This window comes from Anas platyrhynchos, chromosome 4 (assembly GCF_047663525.1).
Source record: "Anas platyrhynchos isolate ZD024472 breed Pekin duck chromosome 4, IASCAAS_PekinDuck_T2T, whole genome shotgun sequence".
NCBI lineage: Eukaryota > Metazoa > Chordata > Aves > Anseriformes > Anatidae > Anas > Anas platyrhynchos.
Genome location: NC_092590.1, coordinates 8404037 through 8429090, shown reverse-complemented (window position 1 = coordinate 8429090; position 25054 = coordinate 8404037). Strand labels below are relative to the sequence as shown.

General features: G+C 41.9%; 1 protein-coding gene across 2 annotated transcripts in view; it reads right to left on the bottom strand.

Moving 5' to 3' along the window:
- PAPSS1 (3'-phosphoadenosine 5'-phosphosulfate synthase 1) overlaps positions 1–17698 on the bottom strand; it is a 43465-nt gene extending 25767 nt beyond the window's left edge. The window contains exons 1-5 of one of the 2 annotated variants that reach the window (XM_005019823.6): positions 17405–17698; positions 10517–10631; positions 6872–7107; positions 6317–6455; positions 4103–4221 (exon numbers count right to left, since the gene is read on the bottom strand). In XM_005019823.6, coding sequence (XP_005019880.1) covers positions 4103–4221; positions 6317–6455; positions 6872–7107; positions 10517–10631; positions 17405–17464 — 669 coding nt within the window. In that variant the 5' untranslated portion in view covers positions 17465–17698. Of the gene's footprint in view, positions 1–4102; positions 4222–6316; positions 6456–6871; positions 7108–10516; positions 10632–13277; positions 13398–17404 lie in introns of those variants that run through there. The other variant, XM_005019822.6, reaches the window with a different exon arrangement.
- Between the last annotated feature and the right edge of the window lie 7356 nt (positions 17699–25054).

Below are 25054 nucleotides of genomic sequence, written 5' to 3'. Positions count from 1 at the left end.
GTGCAGTATAATTGAGGGAAAAAAATATATATGCAGATTATACAGAACAGCAGAATCCATTTCTACATACTTGCCAGGAGCTTGCCAGGAACTGCCACCCTCAATTTCTATTTTGCTTGAAATTCTCGCTGCTCCAAAATACAGATTTTGAATACACTTGTAAGGAACTGTGTGAATATAGTTACAAAATCAATGCTTTCAAAGACCAGGAGGACCACCTCCCTAAATGCAAGTATGATGTTGAACCTCAGAAGAAAATGTTCCCAGGCTTAGATAGGAACTCAACCTTTGGCTGTAATTTGGTGGTAGATGGAATAAGAGAGGGAAGGTTTATACATGCACTCACAATGGATTGATCTAAGTATATAATCTAATTCCCAACATTTGTGGGTTTCTTTTGTGTTATTTGCAGAGCTGCTGTAATATTATGCCCCTAAGAATGGGACTTCTGTACAAAAGTAGTTAAAAGCCACTTTTCCTCAGTACAATGAAAGGTAGGTACTAGAAATGCAACTCTTTCCTTATATGCCTTTGGCACTTCCTTAACAATAAAGGTGGCATTTCTGAGAAGTAACTTCTTGAGAAAGCATTTCCCTGGTTAAATATTGAACCGATTTCATTACTGAGGAATATGAGCTTTGTGTCATTAGCGAGATCAGCTACATTTGTTGACAGGAAAAAACAGCTAAAACAATGAAATCTCCATAGCCAAATATCTGCAGTAGGCTTGCTTGACAGCATATTGGATGGTATCAGCAGACTAAGAGCCAAACTTATCAAGCCCAAAACCACACATGCCTTTCTGACTATGGATTGAGCAAGGACTCATTCATTCAGTATTGAAAGGAACTTCTCATGCGACTCAGGCTCAGCAGCTTTAGCAGATACAGTACCTCACACGCTAGGTCCCTGAAAAGAACTTTGAAGTGTTTTATTTATTGCATTCACATGCAAAAAAAAAAAAAAAAAAAAAAAAAACTATCCAGGTGCCCCTCAAAACTGAGTTACACCACACAAGAGCTTTCCAGACTCAACAGCTGCTTATTACTCCTCCGTGCAGTTTCCTCCCTTCTCTTCCATAAAGCACTGAACATATTTCTGGAGAATACCTGATACATTTGTTTGCGAGTTCTTTGCAAAATATTATGAAGAAGTTTTAGGAACTGTCCTGATTTCAGTTAGAACAGAGTTGATTTTCTTCCTAATAGCTGGTAGAATGCTGTGTTTTGGCTTAGGATGAGAAGAGTGCTGATGACACCCCAATGTTTTAATTGTTGCAGAGCAGTGCTTACACCAAGCCAAGGACATCTCAGCTTCTTGCTCTGTCCTGCCAACGGGCAGGCTGGGGGTGCAGCAAGAGCTGGGAGGGGACAGACCCAGGACAGGTGACCCAAACTAGCCAAAGGGGTATTCCATACCATCTGGGGTCATGCTAAACAATATATAGGGGTGGCTAGCCTGGGGAGGAGGCCGGACTGCTCGGGGTTAGGCTGGGCATCGGTCAGCGAGTGGTGAGCAATTGCATTGTGCATCACTTGTTTGTACACATTAGTAGTAGTGGTACTATTATCATCATTGTATTATTATTATTATTATTTTCCTGTCTTATTAAACTGTCTTTATCTCAACTCACGGGCTTCAATTTCCATTTCTCTCCCCCGTCCCAGAGAGGGAGGGCGGAGGGTGAGCGAACGGCTGCGTGGTGTTTAGCTGCCGGCCGGGTTAAACCACGACAGAACCAAGTTTCCATTTCTCATGAAATAATAAATGCTTCATATTCTTAATATATATCTATGTATATCCCCATCTGTCTGCATCTATCTCAACATACACACATTTTTTCAGCTGTGCTGTCTTTTACTACCATTATTTTCTGAACTAATAGAAGAAGAGCCCTTGAAACTCAAGGATTACCAACATCAAGAGGACTTCCTTACAGTATATTTCACAGCTATTAAAAAAATATATATTTGTAATGCTGCTGTCTTACAGTTCTTTTCTCAATAATCCAGTGCGATTAGTAAGGAACAAAACCGCAGGTTTTTCCAGCTAAGGGAAACCTACCAGAATTATATTTAAGATATCACTGGGTTATATATGGCCTGTTCAGCCATGCCTTGGTTTCATTGTCTCCCTAAAGTAAGCAACCACCAAGACATCTTGCCAGTCATTGTACTATTCTCTACAAAGAAAAAAATGTTAAGATGTGCTTTAATCAAAGGACAGAGCAAAGCTGCCTGGGCCAGAAGCCAGCATTCAGCATTGTGTACCAAATGTATTAATGCCAGAGTTGCTTGTTGGCACACAGCTTTCTAGAATTGTGAAATCTGAACTGGTCTTCTGAACAGGAGGCTCAGGGCTTCCCACAATAAGGAGTTGCCACCTCCCATAGATAGGTCTTATAAAGCTCTCTCCTTTTTTCCTCCAAAAAAACATTCAGATGAGTATTAGGGTACAAGTCTAGCACTCTGCTGTGGTTTTTCTCCTGTGTCAGGTCTCCTGAGCAACCTTGATCAAGCAGTGAACTGTTAATAGAGTTTTCTTGAAAATTTAGAAAAAAATAAATCTCTCTGAAGGTGTACTGGCAACAGAAAGCCACAGTGAACTCAGCGCTGGCTATATGATGGAGGTCTTTTTGCTTGTACCAGCTTCACTACTTGGCGGAGCTTTACTCGAGCTACTGTATACACCTCCAGTTCCCCGTACATCCACCTTACAAAGAGCATGAGGAACTGTCTGTCAGAGCTTCTAAATTAAAATAATGGCCTGAAATGTCATCCTGCTACTCACTGACTACAGGTAAGAACGTAAGGAGACAAACTCCTTCCGCACAGACATTAGCAAACTCCTTCCTATCGAGGTGAAGACTAAGGAAAAGAGGCAAATCAAAGCCAGAGGGCAGAACTCGTTACCCTGACATGTTGATCCTTCTCCGAGTGATTACCATACTCTATCAGGGAAGGCAGAACGGCATATAAAATTCCATCCCACACCAGAAATAAAATTCACCCGTCACCATCCTTAAGCTCTGTTTTCAATTTGAAGACTTTGACACTGTCTGTAGAAGCCAGCTTATTAGCGTATTAGGTAACACTGCTGCTTAATACAGCTTAAAAACATTAGGATGAGAATATCAGCAGTTCAGGACATATATAAGGAACATCTCAGTTAGGATATGAACTGCTGACAGATCGAAGCTGAGAACTGAAGACAGTAGTTACTTTGTCCATTCTCGAAATGCCACTGGCCTCCTTCTTCCTGACCACATCCTACTACCTCCTCTGGATCGTTGAGTCATCACGTCTCATGCAACTCTGCAATGAACTAGTGTAGGTGATTAAACAAACACCACCACCTAAAGACAATAAAAAAAGACTGGGGTACAGTTTCAAGACTATAAAGCCTTCTCATGACGACTGCCACCACTTTTGGGGCTTGTGTTTGTTTTTCAGGTTGGGTAATGAACTGAATCCACTTCCCAGACAACAGGAGTAACACTAGAGCTTCAGAAGGGATGGTGTAGATTGCGTGAGGGAGGAAACAGACCTGCTTTTTCAGAAGCCATAAACCATTAACTCAGCCTTATCAGGAAGATCAGCTTCCTGAAGCAGTTGCTACCCAACTGCAAGATCACTTTTACCACTATAAAAAAAAAAAATAATGTGAAGGAAGGCCAGACAATCACAGCAGCCCGTCAGCTCAGATTACTGTGGTACTGCATCCCTGTCTCTTCATGTTTGCAGTACGTACTAATAAATATGCTTTAGAGACCAAGTAAAAAAAATGAGATTTACAAAAGCTAGAAAGCAATTTAAAAGTTGACAGTCACTGCTGGTTCTGTAACAACTTAGACAACTTCTCTCCCTTAAAGTTATCAGTTATGACAGTGAATATAAATGAATTTTTTTACTTGTCCAAAGATAATTCACTTGGAGACCAACGTTGTTGCAATATTTAGGTTGAAAGCAGGACAATTTTAAAAGCTAGAATTTAAAAACACTAAGTCTTTAACTCAAAAATTGAGTTTCCCAGTACATACATTCAGATTTCATGCATCAATGCTTTGTAAAAGCTACTAAGACACAGCTGCATTGCTGCTCACCCTCTCCTGAAGAAGTTCCACAACTTGTTGTATGCAATCATTCACGTCACAAGAATCAGTTTTCAGCACAAGCTCTGGGGCTTCTGGTTTTTCATACTCAGAGTCAATTCCAGTAAAGCCTAGAGAACAGAAGACAAAAATCTTAAATGACTTCTTCCAAAAGATGACTGCATTTTAAGGTTGTTCACGGAACAGTTTTCAGGACATTAACAAGGCATGAGCACAAAGGGTTACTTTCCTTAACAGATGATTGCTTAGGGGAATCACCTCCCTTTTTCTTCATTGGGCTATTTGCTAATCCTACCACATGACTGCATCTAACTTCAGCATTCTGCAGCATGTACATTGTATATGTTTATTGGTATTTGATTTACTCTGTGAATAAAAAAGGTAGCACTGACAAAAGAGCTATGCACTTCAACACAGAGATAGTAGATACACATCCAGTAGCTGTCCTTCATTAGTAGCCATGATTTTTTTTTATTTTTTTTTTGCATGTGAACACAAAGCCTGATTTTGAATGAGTACATATTCAAACTTACACTCATGCCAGCAATACCTTGAAGAGTAGGGAACTGCATCATCTACTACGTTACTTTAGCTCACATACCCATTGTAAGATAGCTACTTAGGTATACACGTGTGACCCTTATGGTTATAAGGACTATTTTCACAGACTTTGTAAGTGTGGTGACACCTGGTGACACCTGTTCTGGCCTAGCTGGCTAGCAATCTGCGTTGAAACAGAGGAGATTCTAACCAACCATGCCCGAACAAGAAGCAAGGAAAGTTAAGCTCAGTGTCAAAGCATGCGGTGCTACAGATCTCATCTCCAGCAGAGACATCGGCTGGGCTCTATTAACTGGACACCTGCATTCTCCATACTTGTAAATGCAAACACTGCAATTCGAGTTTTGCACTTCAGACTTAAATATTCTCTAAATTAGTAGCTTTGTTCCACATCTGTGAAAAATACCAATTGCTGCAGTACCTAATGTGAAAAAGAAAGGCCAGTGTCTGTTCCAAAACCTGTATACTTTAAGAGTACCTAATGACTAAGGAATGGGAATAGGAGAAAAAAAAAACTGTCACATTACCATTCTTAGAGAAAAGGAAGACAACAGAAGTTGTAATTAACAGGCATGTCCATTTAATTTCAAGCCTTCATATCAAGTAGTTCGTAAGAAACAGTCACTGCTAGATTCCCTTGTAGGCACTGAATACCTCACTACCACTTCTGAAGTTACAAAATTCCCTTGTGCGCTTTGTAAAATTAACAAATTTCTGTGTTGCACAAACAAGGATTCTGTACAGTACAATATCCTCGCACCTTTCCCACGCAAGACATCTTGCTATGATTCTGAGCAAACCTGACTTCAGCTGCATTTATTGCCCATTCTTCACTGCATATTTGGTAGAAGCACTGAGCTTCAACCAAGTCATCTGGAGTGCCTTAGGTTTCTTGAATTTTGTGTCAGTCTTGATTAATAGCGATGTCATCATTAGAGCATGAGCAAACTCAACCCATGAAAGTGAAACCTTTAAAAATTACTTTGCTTCTTAATAGAGGTGAAAAATGTTATCAATCTCTTCTACCTAAAATAATACAGAGCTAAGAGCTCTTTAAACAGTATTTTCAACAAGTGATCAAGCTTTTAATTGTTTTGTAGGGCGAGGTTGCTTTTGTTCGTTTGTTTGTCTGAAGTAATTGCAGGCTGTACTTCAGAGTCTTAACTAAGTCTGGGGACAGAAAATTATACCCATGGGCACTAGCACTGAACCTTGATTTCAAAATAAACAAGTTAGTCTCTTTACAGAAAGATGGTGACACTACATTTTGGAAGGCAAAGTGGGTAATTCATATTAATACAGTTCTTTAAAGACTTAAGAGAAGTATCAGGCTCTTTTTAGGCATGCAAAGCAGGTAAGACTGTTCCTCAATTCTAAGAGCTTGCAATCGAGAAGCCTTGAGCAGATCAGCAGATTACACAGTTCCCACATGAAGACAGGCATTTTTGCCCCATTACTGTCCTATGCATTTATAATGGTCAGCTGCCCCAGGCAGAATTTGATCCCAATTTTCTGCTCGGTCCTATCCACAGTTCAGCCATTTGGAAAAGTGACACACTCACAAACTCGAGCTCACACACTTACGTGTAGTCCAGTTACAACATTTCACCTATGCAGAAAGGACACAACTACATTTAGGTTCACCTTTAATTTCTCCAGCTCTGGCTTTCTTATAGAGCCCCTTAACATCTCTCTGTTCACAGACATGCAACGGAGCATCTACAAAGACTTCAAAAAAAGGCAAACTTGCCCCTTCATGAATTCGCCTGGCATTATTACGATCCTGAAAGGAAACAGGAAAAAAAAATACTAAGATTGAATCCACATAACATTGGTATTGCTTTTCTGCTTCTGAAGTTCATTTTAAAGAAACTGATAGTAAAACATAAGCAAATTCTCCAAGTCTGAAAAAAAGAAACAATTTGAACAACTGATGCCCCACCAGCTAAATCATTTTTTTCACAGTTCTTCACATGGTCCTGGTTTCAGAAGTAATCTCAACTTCTTTCTATACTTAAGTTTAGTGTTTCTGGAGTTTGAATAATCATCTCCAGAAAATATGAATGTCAAAAAAAAAAAAAAAATAGCAAGCATTTTATCCTGGCTAAGTTCAGTGACAGGTTCTTGTAACTCAAATTCTGAGTGACATTTCACATTTTTTATTTTCCCTCACACTATCAAGAGGGTTTTCACATTTACCTGAGTATATGGAGAGATGAAACTAGTGATGCACACCAAGCCAGCATCTGCAAACAGTTTAGCAACCTCAGCAATCCGACGGACATTTTCTTCTCTATCTTCGGGTGTGAAGCCCAGATTCTTATTAAGGCCTTGGCGAATATTGTCACCGTCCAATGTGTAGCATGGAATGCCATGGCATACTAAATACTCCTCCAGAGCCATGCTAACTGTAGTCTTCCCAGCACCTGACAGACCTAATTGAATTAAAAAAAAATGAATTAAATTGAATTAAATTGAATTAAAATAGGTATTGTAAGAATAAAAACAAGTTGGAGTGAACTGTAGCACATGTACTACTACCACTAGAAAAAAAAAAAGCAACAAGTGCAATGCCTGGTTCTGCCTTTCAGAGATGCTTACCCTCAATACAAGCTAAGTGCCTGTTACACAGACAACAGATACAGGGAGAACGAGGCACAAAATTAAGTGTGCTACTTGAAAAAGATGAAGAGTGTGGCCTTGAGAGCTATTGCTGTTCACAGAGGTGGTACCTATTGCCCAGTGCTGCTGTGGCTGGCAGTTGTTTCCACCTGAGCCAGCTACATTCAGAAACCCAAAACAGAGTTAAGGAGATGTTACAATTGCATTAGATGAGGAAGCTCTCATGGTCAAGTGAATTTCAGTCAACAGACTGGGCTCAGACCAAACCACACTGTTCTGACTCCTTGCAGAGTAACAGCACTGAATTAGATCACCACACACAGAGCAGAACTGTGTGTCTCTCAGGACTCATACACAGCAGTCATGCTCCACTAAGCAGAATGCATCAAAAACAAACAAAGGCAATTTGAATATGAACCTTCAGTTCAGAAACTTACGTAACAAACCTTCAAACAATGAAGAATGTTCTTGCTTGCACTAAGTCTACAGCTTGCTTTAAGCTGGGGATGTGTTTAAGTAATTTTCCAGACTAGAATCTAGGAGTTTATATGAAGTGAGTGCTTAAGCTTAATACAGGGCAATCAATTCTTAAATGGGACACAAGCTCAAATCTTGATAAGACAACTTTAATCCTCTGTGTAAGAAAAATGGTAAGGATAATGGTAAACAAAAAAAGAAATACTAATAGTAACACTACTAAGTGAATAAAGCTGCTTTTATTTTTATTAGTGATGGTTAAGATTTATTTTAGTGTTCAGAGAAAGAAAAAAATCACTCAAAGCAACAGTCAGTTTAGTATTACTTCAAAGACCTTTAGAATAAAGGGTGACAATCAGACTAAACAAGCACTTAGTAAGAAAATGCAAAGCAAATCTTGAGAGCTGTAATAGTTTAGGGCAATTTAAAGATGAAGAGTCACGATACTGGTTCATCCTTTGCTCAATTTAATACCCACAAGATGCAGAGCAGTCTATCGAAAATGAGAATGTGTATCCCAGGTCAAGCCCAATACGAGAGCCTCCTGTCCACCTCTGATTTCTTTATGGCTTAGCTCATACTCCAGTCTCCGAAAAAGACTGCAAAGGTGTGAATAATGTTTTATCATCTATAAAAATTATCTACACTCAGACAACTCAAGCTTCCATTGTCAATGCTTACTTGTCTGGCTTGAAAAGAGCAACAGCTAAAAATGATGAAGCTGGATGTCGCGACTTAGGCCAGAAACAGCTTGCCAGAAGGGGAGGTCCTGCTCTCTTGCCTCTCTTCACTCTCACCATCCTACCTCTATTATTCTACCACCTCCGGCGCTCATTAACCAACTCAGTTTGCTAATCTTTTTTATTTATGTACTTATTTATTGCGCCGTGTTAAGTTCACTGATGATTGAGCAAGTTGAATCAGCTCAAGGTCAGACTGGGCGGGGTGAAAGTAGGGCAAGGCTGGGAAGAAAACAATGTTCTTTTGGCAGCAATTAGAGTCGGAATGATTTGGGCTGGAAGGGACCTTACAAACCAGCCAGTTCCAACCCCCCTGCCATGCGCAGGGACACCTCCCCACTACAGCAAGTTGCTCAAGGCCCCATCCAGCCTGGCCCTGAGCACCTCCAGGGATGGGGCACCCCCAGCTTCTGAGGGCAGCCTGTGCCAGTGCATCACCACCCTCACAGTCAAGATGTTTTCTCTTGTATCTAACCTGATTCTACCCCTTTTTATTTTAAAATCATTACCCCTTGTCCTATCACTACAAGCCCTAGTAAAAAGCCTCTCCCCTTCTTTCTTATAAGCCTCCTTTAAGCTGAAATGCTACACTAATATTTCCCTAGAGCCCTCTCCTCTCCAGGCTAACCAACCCCAGTGCTCGCAGCCTTTCTTCACAGGCGTGTTCCAGCCCTCTGATCACTTTGTGGCCCTCCTCTGGAGCCACTCTAACAAGACCATGCCCTTTTAGAGCAGGATACAGTATTCCAGGAGGGGTCGCACAAGGGCAGAGTATGTGGGGAGAATCATCTCCCTCAACTTGCAGCCCCCATCCTAGAAGACAAGCGTGGCCATCCAAACTAAGATTGCAGCTACTCACCATTTCCTTCTCATAGCTCATGTTTGTGGTTTGTAATTTTGTTCCTGCATCTAGCTTGCTATTCACTGAAATGTTCAGTGTTCCATGCAACATCTGGTTTCCAACATGGAACGGAATGTAAAAGTTAAGGTCATTAAACAATGATCTATAAAAATCAGCTTTGAGCTGGTAAGCCTTTAAAATAACTTACTCAAAAAACATGTATTACATTATTTTACACATGAAAGTAACACTTTCCCGTATTTTTGATACATTTCTCAGTTTTTTTCCCACTATGACCCTCTAACTTCACAGCAGAAGACATGCATTGCATTATAGTTCCACTCTCAAATAAATCTTACTTTAAAATTGAAAATTGATCTCTGAATACACCTTTCCTACACCACTATACCATAATTGCTGACAACAGGAGAGAACCTTGAAGGAAATGTACCACAGTTTCAGCTTTTTCAGCAGAAACTAATTAAAGAAGAAATTTGGTTGCATTTTTTCTCTGGGATAACTAAAGAACTCCGAAGTTAGTGTGTTAATGCTTCAGAGAACTTTGAAGCAGAGAACAAACAAACAAAAGTCACACTTATGAAACAAAGCTACCTTCCAGGATTTACTTAACACTCTCTTTTTATGATCAAAACAATTCAGTGAGAAAAGACCACGCTGACTTCAGAATAAGCCCTGCTATGCTTTGTCACAACATGCAATTGCTGTCCAAAGGCATACGATTACAACAAATTGTTATTTCAACCCAAAGCCGTGAACATTACAAAGACGGGATCTTTACAGAAAAGATTCAGAAAAGCAGACCGTATAAAAAAGGTTTTATATATTAGCAGTTGAAATGGACAATAAGAACAGCAAGAACGTGGTTAAAAAAAACACACTCCAACGCACTCTAAGAATTAATCAGTGGACAGCAATTAATTTAGCGTTCCTAGAGCACTGAACAAAATGCAATCTCAAGTTATTGTCCCAGAGCAATTTCTTGATAGTCAGCCTAAAAAATAATAATTAAACTGCATCAAGGGCTCAGATGCCATGAACATTCAACTTTGGGGAAAAAAAAAAAAAAAAGAGCTACAGCTAAGCAGCTTTTCAGAAGACAAACTAAAACAAGACACAAGGATCCTGAGAAATCCCAAACCGTACCTGTTAACCAGACTGTGCATCCTCGAAAACCACTTCTTGTTCCAACCACCTGGCCTCTCTTATTTCTGCTGACATGATGAGCTTGGTAGGTAACGTTGGTTGCCCTCTGCATTCCCTGTGGAAATAGCAGATGATTAGGTCTTTAACTTCTGATAAGATAAGGTGGCAAAGTATATCAAACCTTATTCACAGGCACAAAGGAGGACTTGGAGACCTGTGAATGGAAAGCAAAACCAATGCCCAATCCATTTACTGCAGTGTCAAAGGACACAAAGGAAGTTAAACACCCACATACCTTGTGCCCCTCCTCTGAAACTTGGGTTATCAGGCTAGTCAACTGTTTTCATATACAACCAGCTGAAGAAAATCAGCCAAAGAGAGAGAGAGGAACTGCTAGACCTGACTCCTATTCAGGTCATTTAAATCTAAGGAGAGCAAGTGGATTCCTCTCACAGAAATGAAGGTTTCAGTCGTAAGCAGCCAAACATTGGCTCACTTTTAACTCATAAAAAGACACCCTTCCATTGCAAACTACGCATGTGATCCACCTTTCAGTTCAGCAGTCACACCTCTGAACCACTCTGCCTTTATCTATCTTCAGTCTCCAAAATTAAGACAGTTACGATATATTCCGAGTCCTTACAGAAAATATTCCTAAAGTGACTTTTTAAAGAAAATGCTTACAAAGATGTGGTTTTCCCGATAAAATTCTGTTTTAAAAAATCCAGTTAAGACTTTCTTAAAGCTATTTATTCACCATAATAAGCTGTCGTATCATCTTACATAAGATGACATTGCTGTCAAGCACATTTCATAATCTAAGCCAAAGGAACAGGAAGATCAGCCCCAACATTCCCTTGAGTTTCGTTGGTATCTGATTGTATGAACTTTGCTCGTGAAAGATCAAGACCTTAGATAACCAGACCAAGTACGAACAAGCGAACAAACTGAAAAGAAATCTTCAAAAAAAAAAAAAAAATGAAGAGGGGGTGGAATCGTTTGCTTATGTAATGCTGCTTTGACTTCTCTCACAAACAAGTTGCAAGGTATTTGCATTATCTTCTCCTTCATTATTGTATTAGTGATGGCTGGAAAGGAAAGCACTTAATCAAAAAAAGGAGGGAGGATATTCATCTATCAAGTACTAGCAGAGAGCTGTATGACAGATAAAAGTAGGGTTAACAGAGAAGTGTTATCTGCTTATGATTTCAAGAAACGCTGTTGCATCATTCTTCTGTAGAACAGCATCTCAAAATCTAGTTTACCCATAACTCGATAGGAATGTATGAATATGAGCAATTCTGGCCCTGCTTCTGTACACAGCTGGGCTTGTAGCTGATATGGAAAGAAACTCAAGCTAGGAACAGATGTTCACATTTTTAAATAAAACAGATCTATCTCATTGGTGACAGCCCAGCACGTAAAATTAAAGGAAAACTGAAAATCAAGCTGTAAGAAACCACCACCTGCACAGGTTATGGCTGCACTTACTCACCAATTGCGTTATCTTCAAATAACTTATCTCCTGCAATGCTGCTTGCAGATAAAGTCAGTGCAATAAAGCTAACTAAAACCAAAAATCAAAGAGGCTTCTTGCAGTAGAAACAATTAACATGCTACCTATAACTGGAGATTGTGGTGAACAAACGAAAATTGTGGAATTAAAGACATGGAAAAGAATTTAGGGACTTGCCCTTCAATTGAAAGGAAAGACACTGTGTGTAATGAACTAAGACATTAATAGCAACCTTCTCTCTCATTAATTCACCTGTAACACACCATGGTCTCCAAACACCGCTCCCCTGCCACTGTCTCAGTAGAGCTGCAGTACACTCCTAACAAGCCACGTGTCCCCCAGACACCAGGTATCTCAGATTGCCTAACCCAAGAGCTCTGCCTGTACTTGAACGATTTCCAAAGCTAGAAAATTTCCAAGAAAGCATCCTACAGAAAAATTTACATTTAAAACAAACAAACAGCACCCGCCTTGCTTTTGACGCACAGGATTACCTCTGTTATCATACACAAATACTTTACAGGTCAAGTGCCTCACCCAGCAAGACTTCTTCCAGCCCGTACTCAGTAAATGGCATCAGTTTCCTTCCTTTTCCAGAAGCAGCAAAGCAGCAGTGAAACTGAGCCAGGCATTTCACTAGCCTTACAAAACACACAAAGCCCTGAAGAAGCAGGCAGAGTTAGTTCGTTAAATGATGAGAAAGAGACGAGTTTAAGAAGTAAACACAGAAAGGCATTAAGTAAGGAATTAGATGGGAGAGACATCACACAGCATCAGCGAGGAGGCCAGCAGATTGCTGGAGCTGAAGGCACACGAGTGCAACAGCGCAGCCAGCAAGCTCAGTGGTGGGACAATAAGCAGTGGGACATGTATTAGGAAATACTTAAGAAGCTGACATCTAAAAACTAATCTCGAAGTGCCCAAACAGATTGCATGCATTCAGAGACACTCCCATGCCCAGCAGCACCACTCAGCACGCGTGCTCATGCACAGAAATGAAACAGCCTGGTCCCACTGCTGGGCAAGGCTGTAGCCAAATGCTCCTTATGCTCCAAAAGCAAAGAGCTTTTAGAATTAACCATGTAACAAGTCATTTTCTGTTACTGGAAAAAAATAATAGCAGTGTTTCTTCATCGTGCTCACTTTCCTACCAGATCATCTACCAACCACCACCACCAAGCAAACTGCACACTCGATCCTCAACACCCGAAGTTTTATTGCTGTCCCTGACACACACACACTTACTGCAGACACTGCTGTGGCACAGAGGGGTACGTAGGAGTAGAAACCAGCGGCTGACATCAGTTGTACTCTGAAGTTATTTAACCAGTCTTCAAATTTCCGGTACATAAAAGTTGGTGAGTATCAGCTGATGCCACGTAATGGCCATCCAAAACGAGAGCAGAAATAAAGAGCACTCATTTCATCTGATACTAGAGCAAAGCACTGCTCACCTTGGAGAACTCGATAACCACTGCTACAGGAAACGAAATGTAAGACAATGAGTAACAGCAAAACTCAATTTGATGAGCAAGTACTTTTTTTTTTTCTTTTTTTTTTTTTTTTTAAAAAAAAAGCTATTTTAGACCTCTTAGCCTAATTACTTCCCTTATAATAATCTCTACTGAAAGTACACACCAGAGTTTTTCTGTAAAGAGGGTAATGAAAAAAGGTTATCAATCTCAGAGGTCCACTTATCTGTTTTGTTTTTTTTTTTTTTTCCACATCCATTCGAATTTCCTCTCTGATTTGCCCACAAATCTGTTCCTTTCTCCCCGTGTTGCACATTAAGTGTCTCTGTACTACTTTTAAAAACTGCATTTTAATATTTTCCCTGCCCACCACGGTAAAGAAAAGTAATGCTTCAGTCCCCTGCGCTGCATTGTAACTAACATCAGCTGGGAAGGCTGACATCCTTCCTTTCTCCTCCCTCTCTATGCTGGTTTGTTTCTCGCATGAAATCTGAAGCGCCGTAATAGGCTCGTATCTTTGTACTAAGGATAAAAAAAAGGAGTATTGACATAAAAAGCCTTTCACGGATGTGCACTGAAGAGCTGTAAGGACGAGCGAGCAAGGAAGGATGACTCTGCAGCTCACTGTCTCCGGCACAAGGGGAGCCTTTCAGCATTACAGGCAGTTGACCAGGGAAATAAACACTGACATCTAAGAACTACGGAAACAGAGCAGAAAAAGAAGATGGGGATCAAAAGGAAGCATTAACGCTGCCAACTTCTCTATGCAAAGCCTTGCTAAGATAGGCAGGAACTGTATTTTTTTTTTTTCTGATCCTATTCTTGATGTTTTGCCCAGTTTCAGCTATCGATGCCAAACCCCTTTGATACAAGGACTCTGATCAGCCACGCAGATGTAGAAGACCAAGCCCAAATTGCAACACCAAGACCAAAATACAGTAGAAAGGAGAGATCATTGCTTAATTGTTTCAGAGTTAACGGACAGACCACTATGCTGACATTAACTGCATTCATTTTTCATTACTTCAGAGCAGTTATGAAACGATGCTCCAGCAGCCACCCAGCAGCAAAGTTAACGTTGCCCAAAGCAGGACCTCTGGCGCAGGAAGCAAAGCCACGCAGGGACTCCCTGGGCTACGACACCCACTTCGGACCATCGGCTTTGAGGCTGGAAACATCAGAACAGGGTAAAGAACAAGCACAGTTCCTATATAAACCATACGTATCCAAGAAGCTCACACTATTTCTGTAGTCTTCTGTTCTAAGAAGACACTGAATTCCCCAGGCTAAAAATTCCCATACGCTAACAATAGCGAGGCATTCAGCACCACCTCCATTAATGCAGTCTTATCTCTAACACCTTTCCATTTCCCAATCATCCCCGATATTTTCTAGGGCATTTGTACCTGTACGCCCTTACAAGTCAGGGATTCCCTGATAACAATGCATTTTTATGGCATTTATAGCATTTATCCAGCACTCAGACAAATGGTATCTTCCTTCTTCCCTCCAACCCACTCGCTTTAATATAGAGGCAGCAACTTAAGCAGACTGAACGCTTCCCATTTATTTTGTCTACCTCGACACACAAGCAAGGAGAAACAAAGTGGAAACAGTTCTAACATACAATTCTACTGCTATAAAAACTAGAACAACTGCACTACAGCTGAAAGTCTGTCCGTCCGCCTACCTAGATGAGGTTTCAGGACCTGTTGGCCAAAAGATCTGCCAATAACGCCTTCTGGTAATTACCACCTCCAATTCTGGCTTGGAAATTTGTGCTTTGGGTTGGACAGTTGTGCTTAGAAACAAAGGACCAGCCTTATGTGATACCCAAACGACAAGACTTTTATAGTTATTAAGAAACTTTAAGTCATCAATCCATTTTTTTTTTTTTGCCATGGCTTCCAGCGTTATGTTTTCTCCCACTTAGATTTACAGCAAAAAAAAATCTTACTTTTATCCTCATAACTGCTCTCCAGAACACGGATTGCCACAGTGATGCTGATACAGGAAGGTTATCTGAGCACTTTTGCACAGAGCAGTGCCCAACTGGCCTAACACATGCTCTCCTGCCACTTCCACAGACCTGATTTACGCTAGGCTTTCTTTGCCAGCTGTTCTAAGGCTGGGACGGTTTCAAAAATCAGTGACAGAAAGAAGAGACTGTTCTAAAGCACTGGGTACACAGGCAGCTCCGTGATAACCATACTATGAGGAGTTTTATCTTTACTTGCAAACTGCTGCAGCAATACCACAAGCCGCTTGCTCACCACCGCTGGAGCCGAGGCATTAGCAGAGGGAAGAGACCAAAATGAAGTACTGACAGCCAGCAATGCGGGCAGAAAGGAAAATCAGAGCAAGTCCTTGTTGCCTCGTTTCACAGGTAATTCCTAGCACCTCAGCAGCCAGAGCGACGCTCGGGAATGTGCTCCACAAGTCCTGCAGCCAAGCCAGCCACAAACGCTGCCATTGTGCTCTTGTGTGTTGCTCTGTAATTCGGGGTATGCTGTGCTCAGAGGCGGGCTTGGCAAGCAGACGAACACGCAGAGGGTTCCACAGAGAGGGGCATTTTGAACAGTACCAGATGCCCAAATTTCGGGAGATACAGCTCTGCTGGCTCCCCTCACGGCTGCCGACTCCATCGGGGTGTAATAGGTCGCTTTGACTCTGCTCTCAGACGAACAGATGCGGAGTCAGAAATGCCAGAACATTTGAACATTTTTCTGTGGAGCGTGTGAATCAGCAGGATATTTTTTTTCCAGTAAATTTACTGGATTAAAAAGAGCACTTCAACTGAGGTCTTCTGAAGAAAAAGGAAGAGGTGGAAGCCTTCCTCCGCTTGCCACGTATCCTGCAGGGCTGGCTACCATCAAATGAGCTCAGCAAACAGTTAATCAACTTTTTTTTAAACGTGTCCCTTCCCTGGTTTGGGCAAATCCATCACGATTTTGCCTCTGACAAATTAAACGATACTTCTTTTGGAGATACTTCATCGCCTACACCCAGCAATGATTTACTTCACTACCTTCTTCATGACACCTGATGTCACCTTTTCCTCACAGAAAATGAGGGAACATAATTTACCAAATACTCTTTTGTAAGCAAGTTTGAACTCGCTGGCTCGGGAAGAGGGCTGGCACGGCACAGTCTCTACTGAAAGACTTTTAGTATGGTAACAGCTTCCCCATTTTTTAGGGGGCAGCTGTGACTCGTTCCTTAGCCTTTTTGTAAGAAAGCTGTGGCCTGCACGGCTTACAGCAAGGCTTCAAAGATGGTTCTGCACTGTTCCTTATGTATCAAACATCTTCCGGACCTTATCTCGTCTGCTTCAGCTCAGCATGGCTTGAAAATAATCATATATCTATTTCTCTTTTTTTTTTTTCCTTACTGCCTTGCATCACCAGAAGTATTAAGTGTTCTCGGTAAAGGCCTGCACCGTGTCTCCTAAATAGCTTCATTTTGGTGTCGGCTGTAAGCCGATCTGCCCGCATCCCCACACACAAGAATGCAGGCTCTGGCTGTGGGGTTTTTTTCCAAGCCCTGTCTCGACGCTTTTCCACACAGCTCCCGCCGCACAAAGGACCTCAGTCTGGGGCTTCATGAAAGCCCGCATTGTACATCGCCCTCCCGAGCCCTCCTTCCTCCGCAGCGACAACTGCAGCCCCCTTCTCCTTGCCCCCATTAAGGGTCTTGCCCCCCATTAAGGGTCTCCTCTCCCCGTTTGGGGTCCCGGCTCCACCGTCCCCTCCCCATCCCCATCCCCATCCCTCACCGCCCCGGGTGAGGCGCGGTGCAGGGGCAGCCCCTCATCCCCGCTGCCACATCACCCCCAGCGGCTCTCCCGCTCCTTCTTCTCCTTCTTTCCTCCCTTTTCTCCCCCTGCGCCCGCCCTCTCACCCAGCTCGGCACCCTGTTGCTCAGCTTCACTTTCTTGCACTGGCTCTCGGGCAGCTCCATGGCCGCGGGGGCGGCGAGAGGACGGAGGGAGGGTGAGGCGGCGCGGTCCCTTCGGATGCTCCGGGCGGTCCAAGCCGCCGCTGTCGCCGCCGCCCGGCCGAGGGTGGCGCAGGGAGGAGCCGGCAGGCAGCGAGAGGAGGAGGAGGAGGAGGAGAAGAAGGGGAAAAAGGAGGAGGAGGAGGAGGGAGGCGCATGGGGAAGGCGAGCCCGGCCACACGCTTGCGCGGCGCCATGACGCGCCCGCGGGCGGGAGATGGCGACGGGGGCGACGCCGCCATTTCCGCCGGTCACCGGCAGCCCCGCTCTCGGCTGCCCCTGGCGGGCACCGGGCTGCTCCCTGAGTAGCCCCGCCGTCATCTTTTCCTCAGGAATTAAAATAAACCAACCCCGAAAGAAAAATAAACCAACCCCGCAGAGCCCGCAGGTCCGTCCTCGTTGTAACTGAATGGCCAAAAAATAAAAATGAAAGCGTTTTCTACTCCTGTGAGCAGGCTGAAGGGAGCTCTCTGTTTTCTACGTGTTAAATTATCTGTGAACATGCCAAAAAATGGGTTTGGGGGGGCTCCGAGGTGCGGAGAGTTGTCTGCAGGGGGCTGAGCTGTGGGGATGTGAGGGATGGGGAAGGCAGCACCCGACCTTCTGGCTGCAGCACCAGGCAAAATCCAGCATATCGCAGGCTGGCCAAGCCCAGGGTGACTGAAAACCAAATAAATCCTTTTGGTACAGTCATGCTTGCTTACAAGACTGCACAAGAAGTCCTGCTCGTGTGGGAGCTGAGAAGACTCCAGCAAAAAGAGGCTGTTTGCCTGTACTCAGCCAGCATCCAGAGCTCCCCGTCCTCTCCGGTGGCCAAAGGGGGTGGGAGCCCCCCAAAGCCATTAGGAAAAGCGGGCACAAGGTGGTGTCATCTGTCTGTTGTCTTTCATAGAATCACAGAGTCATTAAGGTTGGAAAAGCCCTTCAAGATCATCTGGTCGTCACCAATGTCACCCACTAAACCGTGTCCCCAAGCACCACGTCCAACCTTTCCTTGAGCACCCCCAGGGACAGGGACTCCACCACCTCCCTGGGCAGCCCGTCCCAATGCCTGACTGCTCTTTCTGAGAGGAAATGTCTCCTCATTTCCAACCTAAACCTCCCCTGGTGCAACTTGAGGCCATTCCCTCTAGTCCTATCGCTGGTTATCTGCAAGAAGAGGCCAACCCCAGCTCCCCACACCTTCCTTTCCTTTCCTTTGAAGAAAGACGGCTTTGCTGCAAAGCTTTGGCATGGAGTCAAGGAAACTCCGAGCAGCAGCAGTAGGCACTGGTGGCAATGTGGTCATGAGTGACTTGGAAGGCAAGGATTGTTTCGACTGAACCTCCCACCCTACAGGGATGCCCCAAGGAAAAAGGCCACTGCTGTGCTGTGCTCCTGATGTGAAATGGCAACCACCAAGTTCTTGGATTCTTCCTTCACGAAGGGAACTGCTTAGGCATGACGCTTCAGGTGGAGAAGATGTCGTGCTAACATGAGTTGAAATTCACTGTGTAAATATTACCCCATTTGTATTAGTTCAGGAAAGGAACTGCTTTAGCACTTAAGTGCTAATCTCAAGGTGGGAGCGATGCTGCGCTGACTAACACAAATTGCATTTACTGTACAAACATTAGCCCATTTACAGGCTGTAGATTTTTTGTTCTTTGACATTTTAAACAGGAAATTAAAAGGCCCTCTTTGTGGTTGAATGTGTTTCCACTGCTGTATTAGAAAGACATCTTTCCAAAGATACTATGGTGTTGGTTTAAAGCACTTAAAAAAAAATGTGGATTGAAAGCTTAAAATCCTTGTGCAAGGTAAATGACCTCTCTGAAATCCAAAGGAAAAAAAATACTCTGAGGTAGTTTGAAGGTCAGATATAATTATCACAACGTAACTAAGATATATGGTGATTGCAGTTATTTGCTTAGGCTTGACTTGAGTGGGAAGGTTGTACAGCATGCTATCCTGCAAATAATCCTTCAACAGATGATCCCTCCCTGTACAGGAACATTCAGACCATGGCAAACAGTGACAGAGACGGGGCCTGGATTTTAATTAGCAAAATCTCTCATACAATGCTCTCCCAAGCTTGGAAAGAGAATTAGCATAGTGCTGTGGAACAGTGAGTTGGGAGCTTCTCCCTGTTGACTATTCAGTTGTATTTAAGGCAGGCTTGGTTAACTTTACTTTGCATAATACTCTTTTCTGTGGCTTAAGAGTAATTCTACATGTTATTTGCAATCACACACTTCTGTTTCAGATTCTACTGTTATTTTGTTCTAACTGTATTACTTACAGATTGGTACTGTTCATTTTGCAGTCTGTGAGACACTAATGGGGAGACAGAAGTATGTAAAAGTTGTGAATTAAATCAGAAAACACAGGCAGCTCAGTTAGCGATGTGAATGACTTCTTACAGCTACGTTTGGATCCCTTTTAATACTCACATAGTGACTGGGAGCAAGACACTGAACTTTAAATGCTCTCCATAGGGGTTTTGCCTTGCCCAGCTGTTTGCTGGCAAGTAGCTCCATCCTATCAGGGGATTTTTTTATTTTTTTTTCCAGCTAGTTTCTAAAGAAACAAAGAAACTGTGTTAGATTAGATTTGAAGGGAGGCTTCGAGCACAGATTAAGTTTTAGGCAACTGTATTTGCAGCCTGGAAAATCGCAAGACAATAAAATGGAGTTGTATTAATCAGGCTTTATGCACAATACTGCTCAGACAGGCTGAAGGCAGGGAGCTGCGTGATCCCTTCCGCAACGTATTGCAAGAAAACTTATGAATGGACCATATGGTAGTAAAATATGAGGTGTGACTGCAGCTACAGACACTTGTGATCAGAGCAATGACATAATAGTGAAAGCAATAAAAACACATTTATGAACAGTTCTTAGATCACCTTTTATGATTATGCTAACGTTGTAAAATAAGGTATACCCATGTATGTGCACATAGTGTGTTAAGATACGAGCTATATCGTAAAGCCACACATGTAGATTAGGTAGATCAGGCCATCACCAATATTTACATGTTTTACTGAGGCTAATGGCACAAGCATGGACCATATTTCCTCAGTTCTTGTCAACACTGTTTCACTGAAAATGTAGACTTTTTTTTTTGGCATACAGAAGATAGATGTAGAAGTCTGTCCAGAATGGCCCATGAATTTTGGCTCTAACATCTTAACCTTCTTAGACTGGTAGGGAGATGAGAAAAAGATTCTTTAAATATAGGAAGTAAAGACGTGATAATTTATACCAAGATTTGGAGAAAATGCAGCGCATCTGAGTTCTTTGTTAGGTTATGTGTAAGCTCTGCATACATTGTAAGTTCAAGCTCCACTTCTCCGAAACCTTTCCCAGTGGATTGATTTAGATATGCAAGCCACGTGTTTCCAGGACTTCAAAAGCAAATTTGTATGGGAGCGCTTAGTGAAATTCAAATTAATAAACAATCTCTGATAAATTGCTGATAAATTATTTCTTAATCTGCTTGAGTTCAAAAAACAGTTTTCATGGTAACAGGTGTTCTTGCAACTGATCTCTATGGATCTAATGTGCAGTACACCTGTGTCCTTGCTAAGTGTTGTCTGGGAAGAGAACGAGGGGCAGAATTGACAATATGGGCTAAAACTTTGGCCAGTTTGAGACCACAAAAGGACTTTGAAGGAAAGAAGACTTTGGAGAAAGAACCACCAGGATTTAGTATTCTTGATTTGATTGTGATGCTGAATATTGCTGCCAAAGAGCTACTCTGTAAAATTGCCATATTAAATTTGAATCTAATGTTCTTTATAGGAACAAAAACAAAACATCCACCACTGTTATGCTTAATTTCAAAACGGGAAATTATATAAAAATGAAGGTATTTGTTAAAATGAAATTACTAGAATCTGGTAATTAGTAGAGTCTAGCACAGAGACTAGTTACAGAAACCCTGTTGGCTTCTGATTTGAAGGTTGAGAAAAAGAGGCTTTGATCACAGGTGAGATTTTAGGCAAGGCATCCTTCACCCACATAATACCACTGTCAGCCCAGAGCAAATTCTACATGTGGCAATGCTGACCAGTGCAGATCATAGGGAAAACCTTTTAATTTTACATAGCAATAAGGCCATAGAGAATAATTATCTATAGCCAGGTTCTGCATGGCCAGCAGTTATACTCTCTAACACCAATCAATCCCAAACACATAGTATAAGTCTCAGTGTGTACTATGTTATCTAACGGAGATACGCGGTACTGTAACAGAAATGTAGGTACCCTAAAGTTTTAATCTTCAGGAAATTTGAGCTACTGACAAAATTAGGAAAATGGTGAGTTGTTTTCAATTAGGTTATATTCCAAAGAAATGCAGGAGAAATAATCAGCTTTTTTTTTTTTTTTTTTTTTTTAAAAAATAATAATCAAAATATTGCAAAATTATAATGTCTGATATTTTTAATACTGTGTTTCACTAGGCAAACTATCCCAATATGTCACTTGAAGCAACACAGCTAAATCAGGCTTTAAGATGTCCAGAAATAGACAAGTATTTTGAGAAGCCTCCAGGCATCAATTATAATATAAAAGGAATGTCTGAATTAGACTTGACTTCAGCCTAGAGTCAAAATATTCTGCTGTTAAAGACTGGTCATCTGTTTGTGTATGACTGATTTACAAAACCAGAAATGAGTTAGCTAGAAGTATTACCTTCAAAATGCATATTACCTTATTTCTAAGAAGGAAAACAGCATTAATGAAGGATTCTGTGGATCCACCTACTGTAGCCACTTTCAATAAAACAAGCAATTAGGGCAAAAAATCCTTAAATATTGCAATTCCCCCCCCGGTAAGCATTCTGATCAAATTCCAGTGACATGACATTCACAGAAACATGCATATATTCCAGCGTGACTCAATAGTCCTGCAGGCAGACTGCAGTTTTGCATTTTATTTGAGAAAGTTATCACCTTTCATGTAGATGATGCTGCCTACATTGAAAAGACTTATTGCTGTTCTGTTGCGATCGTTTCCAAGCTTTATTTCTCACAGAAACCTTTCTTCTTTTGACACCATTCTGGTGAGAATGCCTTTTAAACAGATAAAGTGTTTTTCTCAAGCTTTTCTCAAGCATTTTTCAACACTGAAAATGGGGCAATGAAGCAACCTCTAATGGCTCCTAACCACATTGCTTCTTATTGAGTGGTCTCCTGTTGGAGGTGCTATTTTCCTTCCGCCACGATGTTTGTGCAGTGGGAAAGATGGTAGCCAAAGCCAACTTTAACTTGCTACCTGAGATTACTCAACTTAACGTGTGGATACTTCACCTGTAATGCAGTTTGTGTTTGCAGACAGCATATGTTCACCTCCATACAAAACACACAAATGCAGGAGTCCCGTATAGCTCCCAAATCTGGGAAAGATGGTAATACAAGAGATGTTTCTGGGAACCCATTCTCTGTCTTCAGCAAAAGCTTTTAATAAGTTCTTTAGTATTTGGATTGATGAGTATGTCCTGCAGAAGAACAATCCAGCCCGGCTTTTTAAAGAAGCTACAGAAAGATCAGCAGAATTGCTCATAAAAATCCTTGGTGATGAGAATGCCGTTTGTTTTCCGATGTGCTGCTGAACATTCAACCGAGATTTCTTTTCATGGCCCACAATACAGAGGATTAGAGCTCTCTGCCCAGTTATGTTGCCAGCATGCCCTCTGCTGAGTTTGCTCTTTCGACAGATAAACCCAGTCCGTGTGCCATCAGCGTTCAGGATGAAGGGGTCAGCCTTGATCTGTTTTGGCCAGCAGTGAGAGATGACGGCCACTGCTGGCACCAGGTAATGCAGCGATGTTAGGAGAAGCTGCACAGATGGCACACAAGGTGAGAGGACAGACAGCAGCTCTGTGCTGTCCTACAGAAGGCCGTCTCTCCCAAAGTTCAAGAGAGGTAGATTGTGGGAGGTAGTGGCTAGCAAGGGGCAGTCACAGCTACTAGAACCCTGCCTTCAAGATCCCACCGAGGCAATAAGTGCTCGCTTTGTACAGTGAAAAGGTGAAATGCAATTCTAACAGTACGACAAGGAAGCCTTCCAGGTGTAGAGCAAAAGTGCATAGTGCACAGGTTTGAAAAGTTGATACTCGTGCTCCGTATTTTGGAAAAAAAAAAAAAATACTGAACGCCTCTAGAGAATGACCACTAGAGGTCATTCAACGAATAAGAAATACTTCAGGCTGTTGCTGTCCTGCTTGGCGATTTTCTGGTTTGGGGATTATTTGTTTTGTTTTGTTCTTTGCTGTTAACAACATAAAGAAAGAACATTGCAGGAGAGCTAAGTATGGACTTCTAAAGATAACTGTCTTTGGAGGTGATTTTCCTTGTACGGTGTTGTGAGTGCTGACATTTTCACATTTTCAAGCGGTGCTAGTTAATTTGACTTTTTTTTCCCCACATCTCTGAATGTGATGTTATGCGGGAAAACAAACAAACAAACAAAAAAGAAAGAAAGAAAGAAAAAAAAAAACTTGTGGTAATCCTGCAAATAAGCTAGACCTGGTGAGATCTCTATGATTAAAAATGGAGCAAAAGAAGGTTATCAGGCAGGCAGATCGGAATGTGCTTAGGGAAGAAAAGTGGGAGAAGGGTGAGCAAGAGACAAAAGAGAAAGTAGGCAGTGGTTCTTACCCTAAAGCCAAAGGACCAGCTCTTCTGAGCTCTGAGCCTAGGGGGAAAGATGAGCTGAGGAACAAAGTGAACCTGAACAGCTTGTTTTCTCAGGAAAGAGGACACACAGAGGACTTCCACACTTACCGACAAGCCTAGGACACAATATCCCTAGGAATGTTTCATCAAATCAGTACTGCTGAAAGAGACGTTCCTCCCATTAGTAGACGTTTTTCAACTAAAGTAAATAAATTGTACATTGCAGAGTAATTTCCTATGTCTCTGTGCTACTGAGTTGCTTTCTCACCAGCTACAACAGTTCTACCACTTTTCTACTCACTACCTGCATCATTAGCTTACTAATAGTTCTTGTCTTTAGAATACAAACAGATTTTCTTAATGAGTAAAGCCCTTTTTCAGGAACATTTTAATATAATTTCTTCTCCAGTCATTTGATTTGTTGCAAATGGAAAGTGAACCATTAGAGTGCTTTTCAATAATTTATTACTCTCCGCATGCAAATCCATCCCCTAAGTATAAGACGTTTAGGAACAAAATCTCCATCTCAACTTGAAAACATTTTTGGACTGCTAAATAAAGTACTGTGTCACAGCCATACCCACCTGTTGGAAACAACAGTAGCAGCCTGACTGTTTGCCAAGGAAACAATGGCATATTTCAAGACTGTGACTGAGCTGATATTAACCCCCAAAATGATTAATTGGAAGAAATTTTAAGGAAAGGTATCATAGTTGTCTTTAGTAGTTTTGGCAAATACACAGACTTTCAGACTTAAATATTTCCTACGTGGAACTGGCAACAAACAAAACGATTCAGAATCAAAGATTGCCCATTACAACTTTAAAAGATTGAAAAAGCATTTTGTGTGAAAGTTTCACAGCTACACACAGATTCTAACAGATTGGTGAG